This window comes from Sturnus vulgaris, chromosome 9, assembly GCF_052056855.1.
Source record: "Sturnus vulgaris isolate bStuVul1 chromosome 9, bStuVul1.hap1, whole genome shotgun sequence".
NCBI lineage: Eukaryota > Metazoa > Chordata > Aves > Passeriformes > Sturnidae > Sturnus > Sturnus vulgaris.
Window position 1 is genome coordinate 1,306,061 of NC_142251.1, and position 24,319 is coordinate 1,330,379.

The 24,319-nt window shown below is 52.6% G+C and overlaps 1 protein-coding gene across 1 annotated transcript in view; it reads right to left on the reverse strand.

Annotated features, from left to right (window-relative positions):
* SGIP1 (SH3GL interacting endocytic adaptor 1) overlaps nt 1-24,319 on the reverse strand; it is a 56,888-nt gene that overhangs the window by 8,154 nt on the left and 24,415 nt on the right. The window contains exons 12-22 of the mRNA XM_088169609.1: nt 24,202-24,287; nt 22,043-22,135; nt 20,548-20,622; nt 17,733-18,173; nt 15,184-15,305; nt 14,218-14,344; nt 10,237-10,296; nt 4,286-4,397; nt 1,623-1,778; nt 644-776; nt 98-300 (exon numbers count right to left, since the gene is read on the reverse strand). Coding sequence (XP_088025735.1) covers nt 98-300; nt 644-776; nt 1,623-1,778; nt 4,286-4,397; nt 10,237-10,296; nt 14,218-14,344; nt 15,184-15,305; nt 17,733-18,173; nt 20,548-20,622; nt 22,043-22,135; nt 24,202-24,287 — 1,608 coding nt within the window. The remainder of the gene's footprint in view (nt 1-97; nt 301-643; nt 777-1,622; nt 1,779-4,285; nt 4,398-10,236; nt 10,297-14,217; nt 14,345-15,183; nt 15,306-17,732; nt 18,174-20,547; nt 20,623-22,042; nt 22,136-24,201; nt 24,288-24,319) is intronic.

Sequence of the window (24,319 nt, forward strand, 5' to 3'; positions counted from 1 at the left end):
TCCCTTCCTACAAGAGGAGGGCGGGTCCGTGTCCCCAAGGCGCTCCCAGCTCCCTGCAGCAGGATGGGGATTTTAGGCAGCGGTGAACAATCCTTACCAGACAGCGGGAGGAAGCACAGCTTGAAGTTTGGTTACTCCTCCGTCGACGGGGACGAGGAACTGGACGTTGTTTAGAGCTACAGGGGCGGTCATTGCCTCCGTGTTGTATTTGTAGTCAATGCGCAGGTCAGTGCTTGCAGGGTCACAGCGCCAGCTCACTGCAAGGTTTAATGGAGTAGACTGAATACCCTGGGCAGATACCTTCCAAAATGACAGAAAAAACATTTAGTTTCCATAGGGCTGAAGGGGGGAAATCCCGTTTTACAGACGCGGATAATCGCACTGGGAGGTAAAGAGCTTGAGCTCCCATTGGGTTTAGTACTGGGCTTAAAATGCGGGCAAGGCAGCGCCACACAGAAGGGACAGTGGGACAACAAGAGCCCCCACCTCACATTAGCCCCACTCTGCGCTAGGGAAACATCATTTTCACAGCCAGAATCGGCAAATTTTTTTTTTTTTTTTAATTTTTTTTTTTTTTTTTTTGGTTTTGGCACGGTTTTATCTCACAAAAAAAAAACCCCAAAAAACAAAAACGCCACCCTACCTGGTATTTGAGCATATCCACATTGTAATAGGTGGCTTGAGGTTTCTGTTCCGATACCTTCTTTAGGTGAGTCATCAGATTTGGCATGTTGACCCAGAACTCCTTGGAGTTGGAGTCGCTCTGCACGCTGTCACTGCACAGAGGAGAATGAACCCCCTTGGGTAACGTGGCCGGGCAGCAGAGCTGCTCTGAACAGCACAGGAACTGCATCAATCCCTCCTCCAGGGGAATATTGGCTCCCTCCCGCACAGCTCCAGCTTGTCCTGATCCATCTGGGATTCAGAATCCCCCCAGTCCCGGGCTGATCCCAGGGTGGGCAGCAGGAAAGGGGGGGGGGGTGGAGATTCTGCTCCTCTGTTGCTCTCAGGTGAGGCCCCACCTGCAGAGCTGCCCCAGCCCATCATCAAGAGGATGTGGAGCTGCTGGAGAAATTCCAGAGGAATCCATGGAGCTGCTGCAGGGCTGGAGCCCCTCTGGAGCCAGGCTGGGAGAGCTGGGGGTGCTCACCTGGACAGGAGAAGGATCCAGGGAGAGCTCAGAGCCCCTGGCAGGGCCTGAAGGGGCTCCAGGAGAGCTGGGGAGGGACTGGGGACAAGGCAGGGAGGGACAGCACACAGGGAATGGATTCCCAAAGGGCAGGCATGGATGGGATTTGGGAAGGAATTCCTGGTTGGGAGGGTGGGGAGGGGCTGGAATAGAATTCCCAGATTTGCTGTGGCTGCTCCTGGATCCCTGGAAATGCCCAAGGCCAGGTCGGACAGAGCTTGGAACAACTTTGGATAGTGCAAGGTGTCCCTGCCCATGGGACAATCCTGATGATCCATCAACCCAAACCATGGCGGGATTTTACCAACGATTTAAATGTTTGAGAGTTTCATTCCCCAAACCTTCTCCCGAGGAAAACCCTTCAGACCATCCATTCCTACAAACACCCATTTTCCCTGGAACCCTGGGCTGCAGCTGAGGGGAAAGGCTTTACCAGCAGAGCAGTTGGGGGTTTGGCAGGACGTGTTCCAGGCGGTTGAAGTTGAGCACACGGAAGGTGAGCACGGCTGGGGAGGGGTTGTTGGCGAAGTGTCGGGTGATGCCCGCAGGGAAGGACAGCACCATCTCCCCCGTGATCTTCACGATGCACCTGCAGCAGCCAGCACAGACAGCCAGGGGGGGAGAGGAAAAAGGGGGCTCAAAACACAGCAAGGAGAGGGGGGATTGCAGACCCCCATCCCCTCCCAACAGCGGGTGACAGACGGCAGGAAGGGGACACAGCCCCGGGCTGCGCCCAGGGAAATTAGGAAATTAGGTATTAGGAAAAAGGTGATAAAATACTGGAATTGTCTGCCCTGGGAGGGGGTGGAGTCACCATCCCTGGGTGTGTTTAGAAAAGGATTGGATGTGGGTGCCATGGGTTAGTTGAGGGGTTGGGCATGGGTGGAACTCCACGAGCTTGGAGGACTTGATCTTCCAACCTCATGACTGGGATTCTGTGACTGATCCTGTGATCCTGTGATCGAGATTCTGTGATCCTGTGAAATCTGTGATTGATCCTATGATCTCTGTGATCCTGTGACTGAGATTCTGTGATCCTGTGAAATCTGTGATTCTCTGATCCTGTGACTGAGATTCTGTGACTGTGACTCTGAATTCTGTGATCCTGTGACTCTGTGATCCTGTGAATTCTGTGAATTCTGTGAATTCTCTGACTCTGAGCCTCTGGTGGCCTCAGAGAGAGCACAAACAGCACAAGGGCTGATGGAGATCTTAAATGTGCCCTGTTAAAGATTCTTATTTTCTTATTTTGTTCAGTATTCCAGTGAAATTAATTCGTCCTCGCTCTGCCCTTTGGGGTTTAAATCTCGGAGGGTTTTAAAACACAGGTGGGAAAACCCTCCACGTTTCTGCAGGAATTCCATCCCCTTTGGGGCACGGGAAGGGGAGCAGCCCCCCTGCCACCCTTCCTGTGCTGCTCTCTGCCATCCCTCCCTCCCTTCCCCACAGCAGAAATATTTTTAAACGGGGCACCTCAGCAGTGTCCTGTCCCTGACACCCCAGGCCACATCACCTCCTGTCCCACAAAACCTTAAGTTGAAAGGTTTTTTTTTTCTGTTCTGCTTGGGTGTGCAGCTTTTAGTTTTATATTAAGGGTCACTAGGATCTTCTCACAGGGTGGTGAAGACAAAACCAAATTATTCCAGCTGGGAACTCAAGGACAATCTCCTCAAACTTCAGGCCCTGAGCACAAACAACGTGGAAAGAGGAGGGTGGGCAAGCAAGGAGGATGAAATTTCATGATTTGAGGCTATTAATTGGACAATTCTTTATGCAAATGGAGTAAAACCTATAAAAATGTGAGATTTTGTGACCAAACTCTCTTTTGCTTCCACCCTGGAGCCATCAGGGCAGGGGCCACCACTGTGGCACTGGCACTGCCAGGGTGTGGCCTTTGAAGGTTCCTCAATCAATATCCAATCAATAAATATCCAATCAATAAATATCCATTTTATTCCCCTTAACTCTGTCTGACCTCCGTTAGAGCTGAAATGAGGGATGGGGGGGCTCCAGGTGTTTCTTTAAATGCTTTTTCTTGTCTCCAGCTGATACAGCAATTTATTTATTATTTAAATTGCTGTTTATTGCCTCCAGATGATGCAGCAATTCAGACCAGAGCCTAACCTACAGCTTTCAGGCACAGGTTTGTCTGAAGCCAGCTCTAGTTTTGGTTAATTAGTTCAATACTTTAAATACTTTTTAATATATAACCACCAATCAATACTTTAACCTACAGCCCATCATAACTACTAACATCACCGTATCCGTGTTACCATTCCCCCATCACAAAAAAAAAAAAAAAGTTGGTACGTTACAATTTAAACTGAAAGTTGTTTTTTGGTTTTCTTGCAGAAAATTCTGAGGTTTTTTTGCAACATCGCCATTCTTGTTTGCCTGCAGAATCATTTTGCTTGGTAAAAATATTTTCTGTTTGAGGTGGGAGAGAAATGATGAATTTGTCTTTCCAAACGAGCTGTGGGTCTGCTGGTGGATAAAACCAGCATTGAGAGATAAAAGAAATAATGGGATGGATTCCACTGATTGATGAATGGAAAAAGAGATTTGCCTTTACAAACAAACTGTAGGTTTGCTGATAAATGAAATTGGATATTGAAAGATGAAAGAAGCAATGGGGAACAAACGCTGAATTCTGTAAGAATTAAAAATGCAAAGGGAGGGTTGTACATTGGAGGGAAATCTCAGGTATCAGGGTTTGGGAAGTCTGGGCCTCTCCAGTAACTCAGCCCATGGGGAAAGAGAGAGGGAAATTGGGATCAAAAGGGATCCAAAATGTGAGAGATCCCAGGGGAACGCCCCATGACCTCTCCATTTATTCTATAAAGTTCCAGGATCCTCTGTCTCATTTTTGGACTCAAATCTCGGGTGTTTGTGGATTCATTTTCCTCACCCAGCAGTAAAACCCCCTCAGCAATTCTTCTCTATCAAAACGTGCTTCCATTTCTATTCCTTCTTCAGATTCCACACCCAAACCCCTTTCTGTTCTACCCACACATGGGTGAGACCTCCCTGTCAGACCCCCCCACCCCAAAACCGCCCCTCCAGGGACACCCCAAGCCCGGGGGGGTCAGCACCTACTTGTTGGGGTCAGCCCCTTTGAAATAAGCATTGACGGTCTCGGTGAAGGCAGCAGCCACGGGCAGGGTGTCCTGTGCCCCCATGGTCAGGGGGCTGGGCCCCCGAGACGAGCCTGCAACAGAGCAAAGAGCTGCCCTTGGCACCTGCCCCGAGCCTGGCACCTCGCCCTGGCCCCCCAGCCTTCCTCCTGGGCACCAAAAATAAAAATAAAAATTAAAAAAAAAAATCCCACCCTCCCCCAGGCTTTGGATGAAGCTTTTGGAAAATGATTTTTTTTTTTTTTTTTTTTTTACACCCTCCCTCTTCCCAAAAGCCAAAAGCAAGCAAAGAAAAGGATGGAGGTGGCCGGGAGGGAGCAGCATGCGGGGCTGCCACGGGGCAGGCTTTGCATGACAGTTTTTGCAGTCACTTTTCTTTTTTTTTTTTTTTTTTTTTTGGGCCCCATAAAAAGGGGCTGGGAGGGGTTCATTGTGTCACCACTGGGAGCTCAGTGGGATCAGGGTGGTGGCAGTGTCCCCCTGATGTCCCCAGCACTCTCAGTTCTCCTCTCCTGCCCTGTGGATGCATCCTCCACACCACACTCGCTCCACAAAACCCTCCGTTCTCAAGTTTGGGATTTTTGTTTGGTTTTTTTTCAAAAACCCATCCCAGAAGGAAATCTGAAAATTGTCAGAAACCTGGAAAAACAGAAAAATGCACCAATTCCAGAGGCACTGCTTGTCCAGAGCAGCTGGATCCCTGGAAGAGTCCAAGGCCAGCTTGGACAGGAGCCAGCTGGGACAGTGGAAGTTGGAACAAGCTGAGATTTAAGTTTGTGGTTTTTTTTCCAAACCAAACCTTCCTAGGATTCCATGATTTGAAAAAACAGGAAAAGTTTGTTTCAATGCTGCTGTGCATCCATGGACACTTGCCAGGCTCTGAAATAATTCAGCCCTGCAGGATCACAGCCAGGTTTGCCTTTGCTGGCCAGGAATTGTTCCCAGAAAATATTTGAGGATGAAATCGTGGCTGCAAGAGCTCCTCAGGAGCTCCAGGTTGTGCTGCAAACCCTCTGTGGGACCAAGGGGTTGGCACAGCCAAGCCCTCACCTCTTCCCCACCCAAAGATGAGCCCAGAGATCCAAAGTGATGATGCCACAGATCCCAAAAAATCCTGGCGAGGTCCCTCCCTGCGCTCCAGCCCCATCCACCCCCTGCTCTGCACCATTGGGGGGCCTTGCTTTGACACCACGGCCTGTGCACCAGCCCAGGAGTTGTCAGCAGGATTATTTTGCCCCAAAGCAGATAAAAGGGAACAGAAAAGGATTCCAGAGGGGCAGCTTGTCCAGGAACGCCCTCGCTCCGTCACCAGCACTGCCAGGAGGGTGGAAACGGGGATGGATCCAGCCCAGGGTTTGCCTGGAGCATAAGAGCACCAGCCAAAGCTGCAGGGATTCCAAAGTGCAGGAATTCCAAAGCCAGAGGAATTCCAAAGCAATGGGAACTCCAAAACTGTAGGAATTCCAAAGTCATGAGAATTCCAAAGTCATGGGAATTTCAAAGCCGTGGGAACTCCGAAGTCCTAGGAATTCCAAAACCATAGGAACTTTAAAGCCATGGGAATTTCAAGTCCATAGCAACTCCAAATCCATGGGAACTCCAAATCCATGAGAACTCCAAAACCATCGGAATTCCAAAGCCATGGGAATTCCAAAGTCCTAGGAATTCCAAAACCACCAGAATTTTAAAGCCATGGGAACTCCAAATCCATAGGAACTCCAAAACCATGGGAACTCCAAAGCCATAGGAATTCCAAAGTCATGAGAATTCCAAAGTCATGAGAACTCCAAAGCCATGGGAACTTCAAAGCCATGGGAACTCCAAAATCCATGGGAATTCCAAAGTCATGAGAACTCCAAAACCATCGGAATTTTAAAGCCATGGGAACTCCAAATCCATGGGAATTCCAACACCATTCCAGGGAAGGGCAGCACTTCCACAGGCACAGGATCGGGGGGAAACAAAGCTGAGCAAAAGGTGCCACGTTCCCTGTGAGCTCTCCATCCCCAAAGCCATCCCTTCCCTTCCCTCCCCATGGCTGCCCCTGGGAATTCCAGGGGTTTGGGAGCAGGAAATTGGGATTTGTAACAACTCCCCAGGGAAGCACTTGGATGACACGGGGAGTTTGGGAATGTTAATGGGGGAAATGATGGAAAGGAGCAGGAATCCTCACACCTTAGGGGAAATCCTGGAGGCACACGTGAGGGATTTTCCCTTTTCCAGGGTCTAATGCAGAATCAAAGTGTGGAAAGCTGATGCAGCCACACGTGTCCCTCTGGGTCCCACATCTGGAGAGGCTCAGGAGAATCCGAGATTCCAGAGAATCCATTTGGGGAGAGGATCCAGCTGTTCTGGGATGAGCAGCTGGGACACCTCCCCCCCACACACCAACCTCATTACCACACACACATTAATTATCCTAACGAGCCCAGAGCCTCCTGCTCTGCCCACCAGCCCAGGAGATCCACCAGGGATTTCCCTGCTGGAATTCCCACCGAAGAACAGAGTTCCAGGTGAGCTCCCCAAAACCAAGGGGCACCACACCCCAAAACGCCACGGCCGAGGGGACACGCAGCACGTGGGACAAACATTTGCTAAAAATCCTTCCCAGAGACTCCACTGGGAGCAAATCCTTGCTCCCCACCCAGAGCAACGAGCCCTGAGAGCATCGAACCCAGCTGACATCCCAGCAGTGGGAATAGGAGTGGGAATAGCTGATATTCCACAGTGGAAATGCAGATGGGATTCAAAAACCCCCACAAATCCTGGCTGGGGAGGGGGGAGCTGGTGGTGACAACCAGAGGAGCCCCTGGGCTTGTCTCGTAGGGAAGGCAAAAAAAAAAAAAAAAAAAAGAAAGAAAAAAAAAAAAAAAAAAAAAAAAAAGTTTGGCAATGGAACCATCGTTCCTGGGAAAAAGAAAGGAAAAATTTGTGCATTCCCAAATGTCCCAAATGCACCAATTCCAGCTGGGTTTAGCCTGGAGCCCAGGCCAAGGTGTGGAATGTGGGGCAGGGCTGTCTCCCACACCACCACACTTCTCTTCCCTCTGCATCTCTATCCTTGATTGTCCAGGATGGAAAATCAGGAATAAACGGGGGGGGGGATCTCATGGATCCCTGGGATGTGGGAATGTCCCTGGGATGCTCAGAATCCACCTGAGCAGAAGAAGCAACAACAAAACATCCTCATTTCTAATGTTCTGAAGATCATGGGATGGATTTGGGGTTCTTGGTTCCCTCGTGAATCCATAAATCCTTCTCTTCGTGGCTTCAGAGAATAAATTAATTTTTAGGCTCTGTGATTTCACTAAAAAAAGAAAAGTATAAACTATTATAAGGGCTGGAATTATCATCCAGAAACCTGAGAGACGAATCCAGTGCTGTGGCACAACTCCACCCCAAAGCTGCATTTTCAGCTCCTGCCTCAAAAGTCATTTTTATAAACATTTCATTGGCATGAATGACCTGATAATAACAGAGAGAAAAAAAAATAAATCCACTTTATGGAGCTTTGGATCCAGCCATAAGCAGCAGAGCAGCTTAATTTGCCTTATTTTTCCCTACAAAAGGTGGGAAAATGGAGCTCTGAAGGATCCCAGACCACGACTCTGCACGACAACATCACCACATCTCCTTCCACACAGGGACAAGGTGCCCCATGCCCATCAAGCACGTGGATTTTGCCAAAAAAACCCCCACCCCGAATCCACGAACAACCATTTCTATATCCAGAAAAATCACCAATAAAAAAAGAATAAAAGCCAGAAACCATCATCAATTGAAAAAAAAAATCCAGAAACAATCATTTCCCTTCTGGTACTCCATGCCCTGAGTTCCTGATGCCAAACTCAGATTTCCTCTCACTTCCCTGCACATTAAGTTTATATATTTTTTTTTAATTTTCAAATATTTAGAGGCAAGTCAGGAAATGCAGCGTGTGGAGCTGTGGCAGCTCCTTGCTGGGGTGGGGGATGATCCTGGAGGCAGAGCCTGGGATAATCCCACCCCGAACTCCACCAGAACCGAGCCCAAGGATTCCAACACAAAGTTCAAGGCACGAGAAAAACCCCAAATGTTCGGGGCTGGTGCTGGGCTGAGGCAGGGGCAGCAAGGAAGCGCAGGGAATGTGGAGCTGGAATTTTCCTGCTGGGGGATAACTCTGTCCCTGCTGCCCTCAGCTCCCCCCAGAGCTCCCAAAAAGCCCCTGAGAAAGGAAAGCCAGGCAGGGATTTTGGTTGGAAGCAGCTCCTCTGGGGTCTGAGCTGGGAGATGCCATGGGAGTGGGGACAGCAAAGTGGGAATTGTCACAGTGGGGACCTTGGGGTCGAGGAAAAAGGAGGAAAGGAAGAGCCCAAATCCCCCTGGTCACCACCGTGATCCCTGCCTTGTGCTGCTGCTCAGCCACCCCTGGCACCAGGGTGGGTCTGCTCTGTGATCCCCATGGGCTGAGTGCCACCCTGGGCCACTGCTCAGCCTGGCAATGCCACCCTGGGCCACTCCCCAGCCACTCAGGGCCACCCTGGGTCATTCCCCAGCCAGGCAGGGCCACCCTGGGCCACTGCTCAGCCAGGCAGGGCCACCCTGGGCCACTCCCCAGCCTGGCAATGCCACCCTGGGCCACTGCTCAGCCAGGCAGGGCCACCCTGGGCCACTCCCCAGCCTGGCAGGGACACCCTGGGCCACTGCTCAGCCTGGCAATGCCACCCTGGGCCACTGCTTAGCCAGACAGTGCCACCCTGGGTCATTCCCCAGCCTGGCAGTGCCACCCTGGGCCACTGCTCAGCCAGGCAGTGCCACCCTGGGCCACTCCCCAGCCACTCAGGGCCACCCTGGGTCATTCCCCAGCCAGGCAGGGCCACCCCTGTGCAGGAGGGGACACTTTGGGAGTCACACATGGATCTGTTCTCGGGGCTGGCCCATGCCAGCAGCATCCCCCAGCTCTGCCTGCAGCACCACAGCAGCTCCCGGGAGCTCCTCTGGGATTTGGGGAATCTTTCCCCGCTGGGAGAGAACCTCCTGCTTTTCCCTCTGGCGTTAAAAAGAAAATTTCGGCGGGACGAAGCTTCCCCCAAAGCCTCGGGGCTCTCCCAGCAGGACTCAGCCTTTGTCCTCTCTGGGATGTGACACAGCTTGGACAAGGAGCCACGAGCCCCAAACCGAGCATTTCCCCTCCCTGCATCCTCCCCAAAATCCTCCAGCCCGGCACAGCCCGGCAGCAGCTCAGGGCACAGCCCGGCACATCCCGGCACAAGCCCAGGGCACAGCTGGCAGTGCCAGCGCATTCCCGGAGCCCTTCCCGCCCAAAATCGGGATGGGAGGAGGGGAGGAGGCAGCGAACCCGACACCTTTGAGGTTGGAATTCCCACATCCAGCCCAGCCCGCTCCGGGGAGAAGCCCTGGCTGGCAGAGTCAAGGTCCTCGGCAGTGCAAGCGGCTCCGCTCCCTGCTTCTCACCGCCCCCTGGGAATATCCACAATATTCCTTTGGGGTTTGGTTCGCTCGGGGCGGATTTTTTTCTTTTTTTTTGGTCGGTTGGTTGGTTTTTGTTTTGGTGTTTGTTTGTTTGTTAGGGTTTTTTGAGGGTTTTTTTTTTGTTTTTTTTTGTTTTTTTAAGGAGATGAATGAGGAAAAAAAAGAGATCAGCGAGACAAATGGCACAAATCAAATCAAAACCATTGCGGTGGGACCGGCGATGCCATCTAAGTGCCCATAGCGTTCCGCACGGGAAGCTGGATTGGATGGAGCCTGGAAATCTGAATCGGATGGAGCCTGGAAATCTGAATCGGATGGAGCCTGGAAATCTGAATCGGATGGAGCCTGGAAAGCTGGATCGGATGGAGCCTGGAAGGGAACCCCGGCAGCGAGAAGAGCGAGGGGAGCGAGCGGTTACCGGGCGTGCTTTGCACTACTTACCTTCGAAAGTCAAATAAAACTTTCCTCTGTCAAACCAAACGAGGGAAGGCTGTTCATTCTCTGTATGGCCAGGAGTTGAAGCGGGATGGGAAAGGTCAAGGAGAGGGAGAGAGAAGGACACAGTGTGAGTCACAGAGCAGGTCATTAATGTCGCTAAGGGGCTGCAGGGCGGTCACACGTGCGGGGACAGCGGGGACACGGAAAGCGGGGAGCCAAGCTATGCAAGCCCAGATGATGGAAGAGTCGTTCTGCTTTTGGAGGGGAGCTCTCGCTTTGGTTTTTGCCCACGGTAGAAGAGGTTTTGGCGGCTCATGCGCTCCTCGGGGGTTCTGCTCAGCATTCCCGGCGGGATGCTGTGACACTCAGGGACAAGTGACACACGTGGCTGTTTGCTGTCGCACCTCGGGACACGACAATTTGCGGAGAACCGGACACACGCACACAGAGCAGCGGATCCTAGCTGGAGTCTTCCCTTCCCCAGCGCAACCTGCGCTCCCAAAGCCACCACGCTGGAAAAATTCGGGATGTGAGAGCCGAGGGTGGGGGTGAGAGGGGGCACGAGCAGCTTTTGGAGCTGCTAAATGAACTTTTTGGAATTCGAGAGGTGCCGACTTTCCACCTCCAAGTCCTTTGAGTCACTGAGAAACTGTCATGCAAGGTGCTGCGAGCGGTGGGTGCCGCTCCAGAGGCGGAATTCTTGGAATTCTTGGAAAACTCCCTGCTAGTACAGTACCTGCCGGCGTTTCACTGCGCCTTTCAAACGCGGGCAGTTTGTCAACAAAAGCATCATCCTCTGATAACACAAGCAGAAGAAACGCAAAGGAAGGAAGGAAAGAAAGAAAGAAAAGAAAAAAAAAAAAAAAGAAAAGAGCACAGAAAGAATGAAAAACACGGATCCCAAGTGAAACCAAGCAGCGCACTTGTACCAAGGCAGAGACAGAGAAATGACGGCAGGGGAGCCCGCACGGGGATCAAACAGCTCCGTGCTCGGCCGGGAATTGTCCAGACTGACGTGAAGGCAACGAGGAAAGCACAGCAGGACAGCACGGGGGGACACGAGGGGGAACTGCCCCTCCCGTGCTCCCGGGCAAATTCCATCGGGCTCTGCCGCAGGGAACGGGAGACGCTGGGGACAGACTGGATTGGGGTGTCCCAGCCCCCCGGGACCTGCAGTGGTCCCCGAGTCCAGACCTGCCCGTCCCTGCACTCCTCCCAGCCCAGCTTCTCCTCTCCTGGGAGCTGGAATTCCTCCCTCCTCGGCTGCGGATTTTCCTGGATGCTCACCCAGCACCAGTGTCCCCTTTTGGTGGGAACAAGGAGACGCTTTCCCAGTGCAGATCCCGAACAAATCCTGGCTGTGCCTGTGTCCCATCCAGCTTTTCCCAAAATTCTTCCTGTGCCCCATCCAGTTCTTCCCAAAACTCTGCCTGTGCCCCATCCAGTTCTTCCCAAAACTCTGCCTGTGCCCCATCCAGTTCTTCCCAAAACTCTGCCTGTGCCCCATCCAGTTCTTCCCAAAACTCTGCCTGTGCCCCATCCAGCTTTTCCCAAAACTCTGCCTGTGCCCCATCCAGCTTTTCCCAAAGTTTGGGCTGGATTCCAGCAGAAGATTCCTCATTCAAAGGGTGCTGGCACTGCCCGGCTCCCCAGGGAATGGTCCCGGCCCCGAGGCTGCCTGAGCAGCTCCGGGATTTTGGACACCTCTCCCAGGGATGCTCAGGGTGGGAATGTTGGGGGATCTGTGCAGGGCAGGAGTTGGATCAATGATCCCTGTGGATCCCTCCCCACTCAGCACAATCCACGCATGGAGCTGGAAGTGCAACACCTCCAAAAATCTGGGATGCTCCTCCTGGCTGCCCAGTCAGGGATGACCCCAGAGCCTGATTTTGAAAGGAAAAACCTCCAAGGAAACCTGCATGGATGGTTTGGGACCAGAACCTCTCTCCCAACCCATGAGATATTTTCTTTAAAACCTTTTCAAGCCCCCACACAACCAGTTTCAGCGCCCCTTTGCTCCTCTTTATTTTACAGGACATTTTCTGGATGTTCTGGCTGTGCATGGCTTTTCTCAGCCGCGTTTCAATTTCTCGGATTGTTTTCTCTTTATGGAGGAGGTCAGAGACCTTCACCCACTTAAACAGCTCTGACTGAGCTGCCCGTGCTGGGCAGAGGGGGTGAGGTCTGCCCAATCATCAAACAGCAGCTTTTGTTCCCAAAAAAAAAAGGAGAGAAAAAAAGAGACCCAAAGGGAGAACCTGAGAGAGGTCGGGGGGCAGGAGCAGCCCTTGGGTCGCTGCCATCGCCCTCCTGCAGCTCCGGGGATTGTCCTTGTCCCCAGCCTGGCTGTCCCTGTCCCAACCTGGCTGTCCCTGTCCCTTTTCTCAGCCTCTCTGTCCCTGTCCCAGCCTGGCTGTCCCTGTCCCCAGCCTGGCTGTCCCTGTCCCTGTCCCCAGCCTCTCTGTCCCCTCCACCAAACCCATATCCCTGTGGCCACCATGCCCTCACTTCAGTGCCACCACCAAAGCCGTGTCCCTGTGGCCACCAGTGCCACAGGCACCGCTCAAAGCCACTTCCAGTGCCACCAGCGGGCACGGGGGACATTCAGGGCTCGCTGCCCAGGTGACATTTCCCCAGCAAGGTGCTGTGACAGTGACCAACAGCCGGAACAGGTACGAGCACCCCCGAGAGCCAAACAACAACAACAACAACAACAACAACAACAGGATGGAGACGCAGCCGGAGACTCCAGCAAAGCCACCGGGAGGGCTCGGTGCCACCGGTGCCACCGCGGGGACAGCGCTGTCACCACCCCCTCCCAGCCACCGCTCCCCGCCCTGACAGCAGCGACAAAAGCGCTGAGAGCGCGGGAACTCCCGGCAGGATGGGATTTCCAGGGCTGGGAAGAAAAGAGGAGGAGGAGGAGGAGGAGGAGGAGGAGGAGGAGGAGGAAGAGGAAGAGGCAGGGATGGAGCTGCGGGAAGCGAGGGGGTGGCAGCCAGGGGGTGGCAGGGATGGAGGAGGAGGAGGGGGGAGCGCTGGCAGCGGGGACAGAGGGAACAGGGAGGGGACAGGAGGGCACGGGGGGGGACAGGACTGGACAAGAAGGGACAGAGGGGACAAGAGGGGAGGGACAAGAGGGGACAGGAGGGGACAGAGGGGACAAGAGGGGAGGGACAAGAGGGGACAAGAGGGGAGGGACAAGAGGGGATCGAGGGGACAGGACTGGACAAGAAGGGACAGGACGGGACAGGAGGGGACAGGAGAGGACAAGAAGGGACAGAGGTGACAGGAGGGGACAAGAGGCGACAAGAGGGGACAGGAAGGGACAAGAAGGGACAGGAGGGGGACAGGAGGGGGACAGGAGGGGGACAGGAGGGGGACAGGAGGGGACCCAGCGCCTGGAGCTGGGAGCTGCCAGCCAGACTCGGTTCCCATTCCTTTCTGAGCCCCAGGCGGGGTTTAACAAACCCCGCTTTTTTTCAGGCCACTCCTTCAAAAAAGAAACTTTTGGTTCTGCTCTGGGTCGTGCCAAGGGGCTGGGAAGAGACTTCTCCAAGTTCCCCCTTTTCCTGTTACAGCTTTTAGGGCGAGTGTGAATTTAAACATTCCAAGAGATTGAAAATTCCCGGATCCCAAGGTCTGGCTTCCAGCCCCGCTCCCCTCCAGGCACAAGCATCCCTTGCAAAAAAAAAAAAAAAAAAAAAAAAGCTGATTTTGCCCCAATTTACAGCCCAGAACCACATTTGACATTATAATTCCCTTGATTTTTCACCAAACATCCATTTCCCACAACATTTGGGAAAAATTGCCTCGAGGCATCACCACCCCCCCATTTAAAACCCTGACACAAATTAACAAATCCCACCCCCCCAAAAAAAAATTTAAAAAAAAATTAAAAAAAGATCCAGCGAATGAAAAGGCATCGGGAAATATTTGAGGATGTAAAAAAGGTGAAAGAAGAGCGGAGCTGTGTGTGTTTACCAACGGTGGGAGTGGTGGCTGCACTCAGGGAATTGGTGGAAGAAATGGAAGAAGTGCTCTCAGCTCGGGCCAGAGGCGCTATCGGAGGAGGGCTCGAGGAGTGGATGGGAGGGCTGAAAGGTCTGGACTGGAGAGAAACAAAAAAAAAAAAAGAAAAAAAAAAAAGACACAAAGTTAAAGAAAATCACAGAAATATTCGCATCAAATAAATAACATTTTGTCCGGACTGGAGAGAAACAAAAACAAAAAATGACACAAAGAAAATCACAGAAATATTCGCATCAAATAAATAAAATTTTGTCGGGACGGGACATCTCCAGGCTGGCAGGGCAGAGGTGGGCACAGCTCTTCCCACGGGGGACAAATCCCGGGAAATCCCAACCCCTCCTGCTGAGCTCGGGTCACTTGTGCAGCTCCATTGTCCCATTCCGGGCTGGCAGTGCCACCCTCAACTCCCTGGAATGTCTCTCTGTCCCATTCCAATGTCACTCTCCACTCCTGGGACATCCTCCTGTCCCATTCCAATGTCACCCTCCAGCCCTGGCACGTCCCCCTGTCCCATTCCGGGCTGGTAGTGCCACCCTCAACTCCCTGGCACGTCCCCCTGTCCCATTTCCAATGTCACCCCCACCCCATGGCACATCTCCCTGTCCCATTCCAATGTCCCCCTCCACTTCCTGGCACATCTTTTTATCCCATTCCAGACTGGCAGTGCCACCCTCCAGCCCTGGGATATCTCTCTGTCCCATTCCAGGTTGGCAGTGCCACCCTCAACTCCCTGGCACATCCCTCTGTCACATTCCAATGTCACCCTCCACTCCTGGGACATCTCTCTGTCCCATTCCAATGTCACCCCCACCCCTGGCACGTCCCCCTGTCCCATTCCAATGTCACCCCCACCCCTGGCCCGTCCCCCTGTCCCATTCCAATGTCACCCCCACCCCTGGCCCGTCCCTGCCCACGTACCACGTCACTGACTGGGGGTTTGCCAGGGGGCAGCTTGGGCCGGGACGGGGGTCGGGGGGGCGGTGGCGGGGGGGTGCCACACGTGGCCAGCGGCGTTCCGGGGCGAGCTGGGGACGAGGAACCTGCAACAAACGGGAGCCGTGAGTGCCCTGCGGGCTGTGCCCACACTGCTGCCCACCCCAGAGCCCCAGGAGATCACGGCACGGCCCAGCAGAGGGGCACGGAACCTTCCAGAATGGCTGATGCCCGTGGATGCCTGGCAGGGGCTGCTCAGCCTCTGGTAAAATCGTTACTGGAGGAGTCTTACAGCATTCCCAAAAAATATGGGCAGGAGGAAGGGGGTGATGGATGAAGCACTGCTCCAAGGGTGGCACAACTGGGAATTAGGGACCCTCATCACTCGGGCCAGCAAAGAAGGGAAAAGTGGAAGAGGGAAGTTCTGGGATTTGCAGGCAGCTGCCAACATCTGGAAGAGTCTCCCAGCGAAGGGTGCTGATGGCAGGGCTCACGGGGACCCTGCTGCAAAGGGAATTTCTGGTGAATTGGGAATTTCAGCACGGGACATCCAGGAGCCTGGAGCTCCACACGCACAAGGAATTCCTTGCAGGAGAAATGCAGCAATACCTGGAGCTGTACAGAGAGGACACAGGTGACACCAGGACACACCAGGAAGGGCAGGGAGGAACTCAGATCTCACTGCCAGGAGAGCTGAGCCAGGGTTTGAACTTCCATGGAAGCACAACAGCTCCGTGCTTGGCTCAGACTGATCACATGATGACTTCATAATTCCCACTTCCAAGAGAATAATTTCCTAAGGTTTTTTTGGGTCATAGCTCAGATTAAGCAAAGATCAAAGCTGGGTTTATAGGAACAAGAAGAGGTGAGGGAGAGCAGGCTCAGACAAGACAGGGCCTGGCTTCAAGGGAGTAAATTCCAGTCATTCCTTTGCCAAAACTCCAAAATTCAAACCATTAATTTGGGAACCAGAGTTGGAATTTTTTTCCTTCCTTATCCCACTAAAATAGGAAGCTTTGAGGGAAAATGACCTTGCAGGACTGAGTGTCACAGGATGGAGGGTTCTGTGGCCACCAGGTAGCCAAAGCCTGGCAGATGGTGGCTTCCATCCAGAGAATGGATATTTCCTACCCCAGGAGCTGGCAGCACGTGGGATTCCAGCATGGAATCAGAAATCTGCTGGAATTCTGGGCCTGGAGAAACCTGGGCTGGTGGAAGGGGGTTGGAACAAGAAGAGTTTGGAGATCCCTTCCAAGCCAAGCCTTCCACCAGGTCCCCAGCCCTGCCTCGGTGACAGGAGGAGATCCTGGGGTGGCTCTGCTCCACAGCACCCAAAAAACGATCCTTGGAGAGGTGGGAGGAGTGGGAGAGCTGCTGGATCTGGTGCAGCTTTTGGAGGATTTGCACCATTTTTGTGTGGCTGGGCTCACACTTGGATTCTCCAGCTCGCTGCAGCAGTCCTGGCTGAGACAGGAGCAATTCCTGGAGAAGGGATGTGGATCTCCTGGGACAGGCTGAGCAGGGCTTCATCATCCATCCATCCATCCATCCATCCATCCATCCATCCATCCATCCCAACATCCATCCATCCTCCAACCCCACGTGGGGAGCCCCTGGCCCATCTCCATCCTGGGAAGGAGCAGTGCAGGACGAATCCTGGTGCTTCCTGCTCCTGGCAGCTCCTGGAGAATTCCCAGCTCCAGCTGGACCCTGCAGCCCCCACAGGGACCCCCTCCCACCCCCCGAGCCAGCACAGAAAAGCCACCAGCACTGAAGCAAAGCCACACTCGCAGCACCAGCCACACTCGGGGAGGTGACAAATCCCCCGGGCAGTGACACCAATTCCAAACTGGAATGTGGAACTGGAACCTGCACACCCACCCCAGCACCAGTGCGGGTTCCTCGAGGCTCTGGGGGGGTGATCCCCTCCAAAATCAGCCCTGGTGGATGCGGGATGGGAGCACAAGGGACAGACCCTGCGAGAACAGGCTCGGGCTGCAGCTCCTCAAGCACGGAGCGTGAGTAACCTGAGCCTCCCCCAGCTCGTTTGGCCTAATGAACATTCATAATTAAGCAGGTGAAGAGGCAGGCAGAGCCAGCAGCTTCTCCCGTGGGAGAGGTTCACTCTGGAACACATCTCCCCATCCATCCCCAGCTGAGCATCCACACCCAGAGCCGGGAAGAACCGAGCACCGTTCACACCCGTGAACTACCGGGGTGATTAAAAAATAAACAAAAAATAAACACATTAAAAAAAAACAAAAAAAAAACCAACAAAAACCCCTGAACCCGAGGCTCGCTCTGACGATTCTGCCACATTTCTACCCCCACAGACGACACAACCGCACCAACACCAACACCACCACACGCAAACTCCCTGCATCCCGATTTCGGGATGCGAAGCGCGGCTCCGGGAGAAGCTTTGCCAAGGACACGGGAAGCTCAGGACAGCACAGCACGGGCTGGGTGGGACACAGCCAGGCGGGAGGGTCACCACGGCCACACCGAAGCGCAGCCGGGCTCACAGCACGTACCGCTGGTGCTTCCCGTGCTGGCGCCCGGTCCGGGCGACGACACCACGGCGCGGTAGGTGGGCGGCGGAGGGGGCGGCGGGGTTGCTCTTTGACCCGGCCCAAAATCTTTGGGAGAGGCGACGGGTTCGACGGAATCATCCTTAAGGTGGGGAGGATGCTCGGGAAGCTTCTTGGGAGCGTCTTCCAGCTGCAGCGGCGAGGGCAGCGGGCGGGGATGCTCGCCTGGGCTACCGGCGGCCGCCGCTGGCGACGCCGCCTTTTCCCGGGGTGACAATTCCGCAGGAGGAGCGTTTTCCGGGGATTGATCGGAAAAATTGACCCACTTGTCTTCCGCCGTGGCAGCAGCAGATTTAGGGGACGGCACGGGGCCAAAAATGCTGTCCAAGTCATTGATGGACGGGAGTTTGTCCCGTTTGGGCTCTGCTGCTGCCTGGTCCCCTCCTGTGGTCAGAGGAGGTTTATTTTACACCCAGCATTAACTCGCTACGGGCTCTACTTCTACGGGAGAGGCTCTAAAAAAAATCACCTTTTCTCATTTCTATTTATATAATTCATGGGCAAGAAGGTTTCCACCATAGCCAGGTGTGACATGGGATGAATCCCGCGGGATCCAAAGGCTGGAGGAAGGAGCATGCACCACGAGCCGGCACTCACAGCCAGGAATCCCAAATTCCCCCCAAATTCACAGCCTCCTTTTGTCCTCTAAACCGCACCGCGTCCTTACCAGCAGCTCTGAATTTTCAAATTATTATTATTAGCAGCTCTCAAAGGTGTGCACTCAGCACTCTGGCACACCCCACTCTCTCTATTTATAAACACTCAGGTATAAATATATATATTAAATATATATATATTTATATATTTATCTATTTAGACATGCTGGTTGGACACTGCTGGAGGCTGGGCATGCGGCACAGATGCACATGGGGGGTGTAGTCCAGCCACGGGCAATGGATTCCAGCCACAAGCAAGAACAGATCGGGATTTTGGGGGCACAGATCGGGATTTGGGGGGTACACATTGGGATTTCGGGAGGAGCACAGATCGGGATTTGGAGGGGTACACCTTGGGATTTTGGGAGGGCACACAGATCAGGATTTTGGGAGGGCACACAGATCAGGATTTGGGAGAACAGATCGGGATTTTGGGGGACACATCGGGATTTGTGGGGTACACAGATCGGGATTTTGGGAGGGCACACAGATCGGGATTTGGAGGGGACACATTGGGATTTTGGGAGGGCACAGATCAGGATTTTTGGGGGGCTCTGCTCACTGAGCCACCACACACCAACATTCCCAGCTGACTCCAGCACCACCACAGCTCCATCAGCCAAGCATTTCACATCCAGGGAAGGGAGATCCTAACACTCAAATGCCCTCTGGGATCCTCGGGGCGGCATCACCCCATCCCTGCTCCTCTGCTTTGGGGATCCATCCATGGCTCTACATTTAGGGTGAACATTTAGGATGAACATTGAGGATAAAAGAGGAATTTGCTAAACCGGACAAGAACAGACCTCAGCCACTTGCTTGACAGATACACAAGGCACGGCCCAGCAAATGATCCAGCATTTGCTCCTGGGAATGGATGGAGGATGGACACGGACACTCTGCCAGCCCGGCTGCTCCCAGGAGCAGGAAATTCGGGATGTGGGAGCACAGATGAGATGGTGATGGACAGAGCAGGGGAGCTCTTGGTGGCCGAGGTGTTCCACCCCTCTCCAAAGTCGCTCCTTCCCTGCTCCAATCCTGCTTTTCCATCAGCCAGCACCATGAATTATATACCTGGGAGCACCTCATGTCCTCTGGCTGCATCCAACACTTTTCCATCCCTGCCCTCGGGTTCTCCTTCATTCCCAGCACCATTTTCCTTCCCTTCCCTGGCTGCAGTACCAGGGGGGCTTTTCTCACCTTCCAGCAGGAATTTGGGGGGCAGGGAATGCAGGAGCAGCTCCCTGCCACAAGCAGACCCTGCCCTCTCTGTCATTCCTCAGCCCAGGGCTGCTCCAGGCAGGAGCAGGGCTCTGGGATTTGGGGAATTTATCCCAGTTTCCAGTAGGATTTTAATCCTGCCCTGCATTCCCGGAGTGACTGATCCAAAGGCAGGGATGGTGTAAAGAACATGAATTTCACCGGGGTGACACCGACTTGGGAGCCAAAAATATTTGTGCAGCATCCACTGAAACACCCCAAAGGCTGTCCCTGGATCCCTGGGAGTGTCCCAGGCCAGGCTGGACAAGGCCTGGGGGACACTGGGAGGTGTCCCTGCCCATGGCACAGGGAACTGGATGGAAATTCCAGCCTGGAATTCTCTGAATTCCAAGGGAGGAGGAAGCACAGGGACCAAATCCGTGCCACGGGGACCTGTCCCACCATCCCCCAGTGCCATCCCACGGCTGGGGATGGGACTTGTCCCTCCTGTCCTTCCCAGGGACGGGACCTGAACCCGCCAGTACCATCCCAGGACTAGGGATGGGATCTGTCCCCTCCCAGTGCCACCCCAGGACTGGGGATGGGACCTGGCCATCCCCAGTGTCACCCCAGAGCAGGGGAATGGGACCTGTCCCTCCCAGGGATGGGGATGGAACCTGTCCCCCCCCGATGCCACCCCAGAACTGGGGCTGGGACCTGTCCCCGCTGTCCCTCCCAGGGATGGCACCTGTCCCTCCTGTCCTTCCCAGAGCCGGGGATGGGACCTGAATCCCCCAGTGCCACCCCAAAGGTGGGGCTGGCACCTGTCCCTCCTGTCCCTCCCAGGGATGGCACCTGTCCCCCCAGCCCGGTGTCCCCCAGGGCCGTGCCCGCGCCGTTACCGATGGCCAGGGGCAGGGGCGAGCCGGTGCGCGGCGGAGTGGCCGGGATGTTCTTCGGGGGGAGCGGCGGAGGGGCTGGAACAGAGCACAGAGGGGAGGGAAAAATCAGCGGGACAGCGCCGGGAACACCGGGCAGGAGCCGCGGGATAAGGCAGGGACGGGCTCCGAGCCCCATGGACACTTCCAGGGATGGAGCAGCTTCCCTGGGAATTCCATCCCAATCCCGTCCCATCCAGAAATTAATTCCCGATGTCCCATCCATCCCTCACCTCTGCATTTTTGTTTGGGTTTTTTTGGAATTTCCCACTGTTTTTTTTTTTTTAATTTATTTTCTTACATCTCCTGTTTCAACCCCCAATCCCATCCTAAGGAGAAATTAATTCCCAATATCCCATCCATTTCTCCCATCTGCATTTCTGTTGAGGTTTTTTTGGAATTTCCTATTTTTAATTTTTTTTTTTTTTACGTCTCCTGTTTCAACCCTCTATCCCATCCCAATCCCATCCCAATCAGAAATTAATTCCCAATATCCCATCCATCCATCCCCTCTGCATTTCTGTTGGATATTTTTGGCATTTCCTACTCTTTTTTATTTTACATCTCCTGTTTCAACCCCCAATCCCATCCCAAGGAGAAATTAATTCCCAATATCCCATCCATCCCTCCACTCTGCATTTTTGTCGGGATTTTTTGGAATTTCCCACTCTTCTTTTTTTTCTCTTTTTTTTTTTACATCTCCTGTTTCAACCCCCAATCCCATCCCAAGGAGAAATTAATTCCCAATATCCCATCCATTTCTCCCATCTGCATTTCTGCTTTTTTTTTTTTTTAAATTTCCCACTCTTTTTTTTTTTTTTTTTTTTTTTTTTACATCCCCTGTTTTAACCCCCTAAATTAGCATTTTAATTAAACCTGACCTCTCCGAGCTGCCTCCACCTTTTTCCCGTGCCCATCCCGCGTGGATCCGGGATGGGGAATTCTGGGGCCTAATTAACAGCTGCTAATTAACCAGCAGGGGACATTTCTACCAAACAAAAAAAACAAACAAAAAAAAAAAAAAAAAAAAAAACAAAAAAACAAAAACAAAACAAAACAAAAAAACACCCAACCCTCTTTAATTTAAGATATCATCTAGAATATATTGTATATAATAATATTATAAAGGATATTATTTTAATTCTAGAATTTTAAATAAATAGAGAGAGAATTTCAAATATAGAGAGAATTTCAAATAATAGAGAGAATTTCAAATAATAGAGAGAATTTCAAATAGAGAGAGAATTTCAAATAGAGAGAATTTTAAAAATATAGAGAATTTCAAATATAGAGAGAATTTCAAATAAATAGAGAGAATTTCAAATAAATAGAGAGAATTTCAAATAAATAGAGAGAATTTCATTTAAAATTCTAGAATCGCACAGCCTGCATGAGGGAAAACTCAAAAATCTTTGAGCTGATCTCTGGATATATCAAATTTCTTTTGATGCTCACTTACTTCCAGTTGGAAAAGGTCTTGGAAGTTTTGGGGACTCGATGTTTGTGTTGATGGGCTGGACCGACCCCCATATCTCAGGCTGGTCCAGAGCAGCTGAAAAAAATAAAATAAAATTAAATTAAATTTAAAAAAATCAAAAAATAAAAGTTTGAAAGCAATGAAAAACCCAAATATTTTCTTCTGATCGCCCAAACACACGGAGGAGACACTGAGACCCTGGGAAAAAAGAGCCCAGACAGTGACAGAAACATCATTAATTAACGACAGGGACGGTGGGTAATTAAAATCCGGTCGGATTTTGAAGCAGGACGTGCAATTAAAGTGACATTTATGGCGCTTGACAAATAAAACAATGCCAGGGATGGATTTGGAGAAATCAAATTGTGGGAAGGAAAACATCGCGTTGATGGCAAAAAGTGGTCTGGGATTTTAGGATATTAAAAAAAAAAAAAAATCAGGTAGGAAAATTAAAAGATAATTCTATTTCCAGGGAATAAAATGGGAGGAAATGAGATTTTTTTATATATAATTTAGATTTTTGGGGGGGTTTTCTGTGCGGAGAACTGCTTACAAGCATTGCTTTGAGTGAAATAATTAACTGGAGGCGTTAATGAGAGGACGTAATGAGGCAGCGGCCACTCCCTGAGGTCCCAGGGGGAGGAAAAGATCCCTGGGAAGAACCCGCGCCAGGACATGAATGGGGTTGGATTTGGGGAAAACAAATCCTGCAAGGTCCCCGAGCTTTGGGAAAATCAGGTTTGGAAGGAAGCAAAATGTCTCTGGGTTAGAGGAGAGGGGGGGGGAAAAAAAAGGGAAAAAAAAGGGAAAAAAGGGGAAAAAAAGGAAAAAAAAAAAGGAAAAAGAAAGGGAAAAAAAAGGGGAAAAAAGGAGGAAAAAAAAAGGGAAAAAAAGGGGAAAATTTTGAGTTTTGAGGTGGCATTTCCCGGGAATGGAGGGGTGCAAGGTTTGTCCAAGAGCTCGAGAATCCTGGGTGGAATTAACCCTCAGTGCTCCAGGGTGATGGCTTGGTGGAAAATCCTGAGTTTGGATAATTCTGGAGCTGGTCCCCGTCAGGATCTCTCCCAGACCTCATCATTAATTAATTGACTAATTGACTAATTGCTCTGTTTCCAGCCAGCCCAAATTAACCCCAGCCCTTCAAGCCCTGTCTCCTGCAGCAGGAGGGCTGGGAATGTCCCGGGAATTCCCTGGGAATTCGGGAATTGTGCAGCTGGGAAATCCCTCAGAGCCCACGAACCCACCCTGACCCTGTCCCCAAAGCCACCCTGTCCCCAAGGCCACCCTGACCCTGTCCCCAAGGCCACAGCGCTCTGAAATCCCTCCAGGAATGGGGACTGCACCCGTGCCAGGGCTGGAGACCCTTCCCATGTCCCTGCCAGAGACCCACAGTGACCCAAAATCACCGCGGCCCCAAAATCACCGCGGCCCCAAAATCCACTCAACCAGGTCCCCAAATTCATTTGCCACAGCCCCAAATCACCGTGACCCCAAATTCACTCGCCAGGTCCCCAAAGTCACGGTGTCACCAAACTCACCAGGTCCCCAAATTCACCCACCCTGTCCCCAAACTCCCTCGCCCAGGTCCCCAAACTTACCCTGGCCCTAAATTCACCCACTCTGTCCCCAAACTCCTTCACCCCAGCCCTAAATTCACCAGGTCCCCAAACTCTCTCATCTATGGCCCCAAACTCATCTTGTCACCAAACTCACCCACCCGGGTCCCCAAATTCACCCACCCTGTCCCCAAACTCCTTCGCCCCAGCCCCAAACTCACCAGGGCCCCAAACTCCTTTGCCCAGGTCCCCAAACTTACCCTGGCCCTAAATTCACCCACCCAGCTCCCCAAACTCCTTCACCCCGCCCCCAAACTCACCAGGTCCCCAAAATCACCAACCCTGGCCCCAAACTCACCTTCCCCCAGCCCCCAAACTCCCCCCACCCCACACCCCAAACTCCCCCCATCCCCAGCCCCCAAACCCCAAATTCCCCACCCCAGACCCCACACTCCGAACTCCCCCACCCCAAACTCATCCCACACCCCAAACTCACTCACCCCAAACTCCCCCACCCCCCAGACCCCAGACTCCCCCACCCCAGACCCCAAACCCCACATTCCCCACCCCACACCCCACACTCACCCTCCAGTTTCTGCTCCTCAAACGCCGATTCCAGGGGGGGCCCGAAGAGCGGGGCCAGCGCTGCCGGGTCCTCCCCGGCTCTCCTGCTGCGGGGTGAGAGGGGCACAGCGAGCATTGA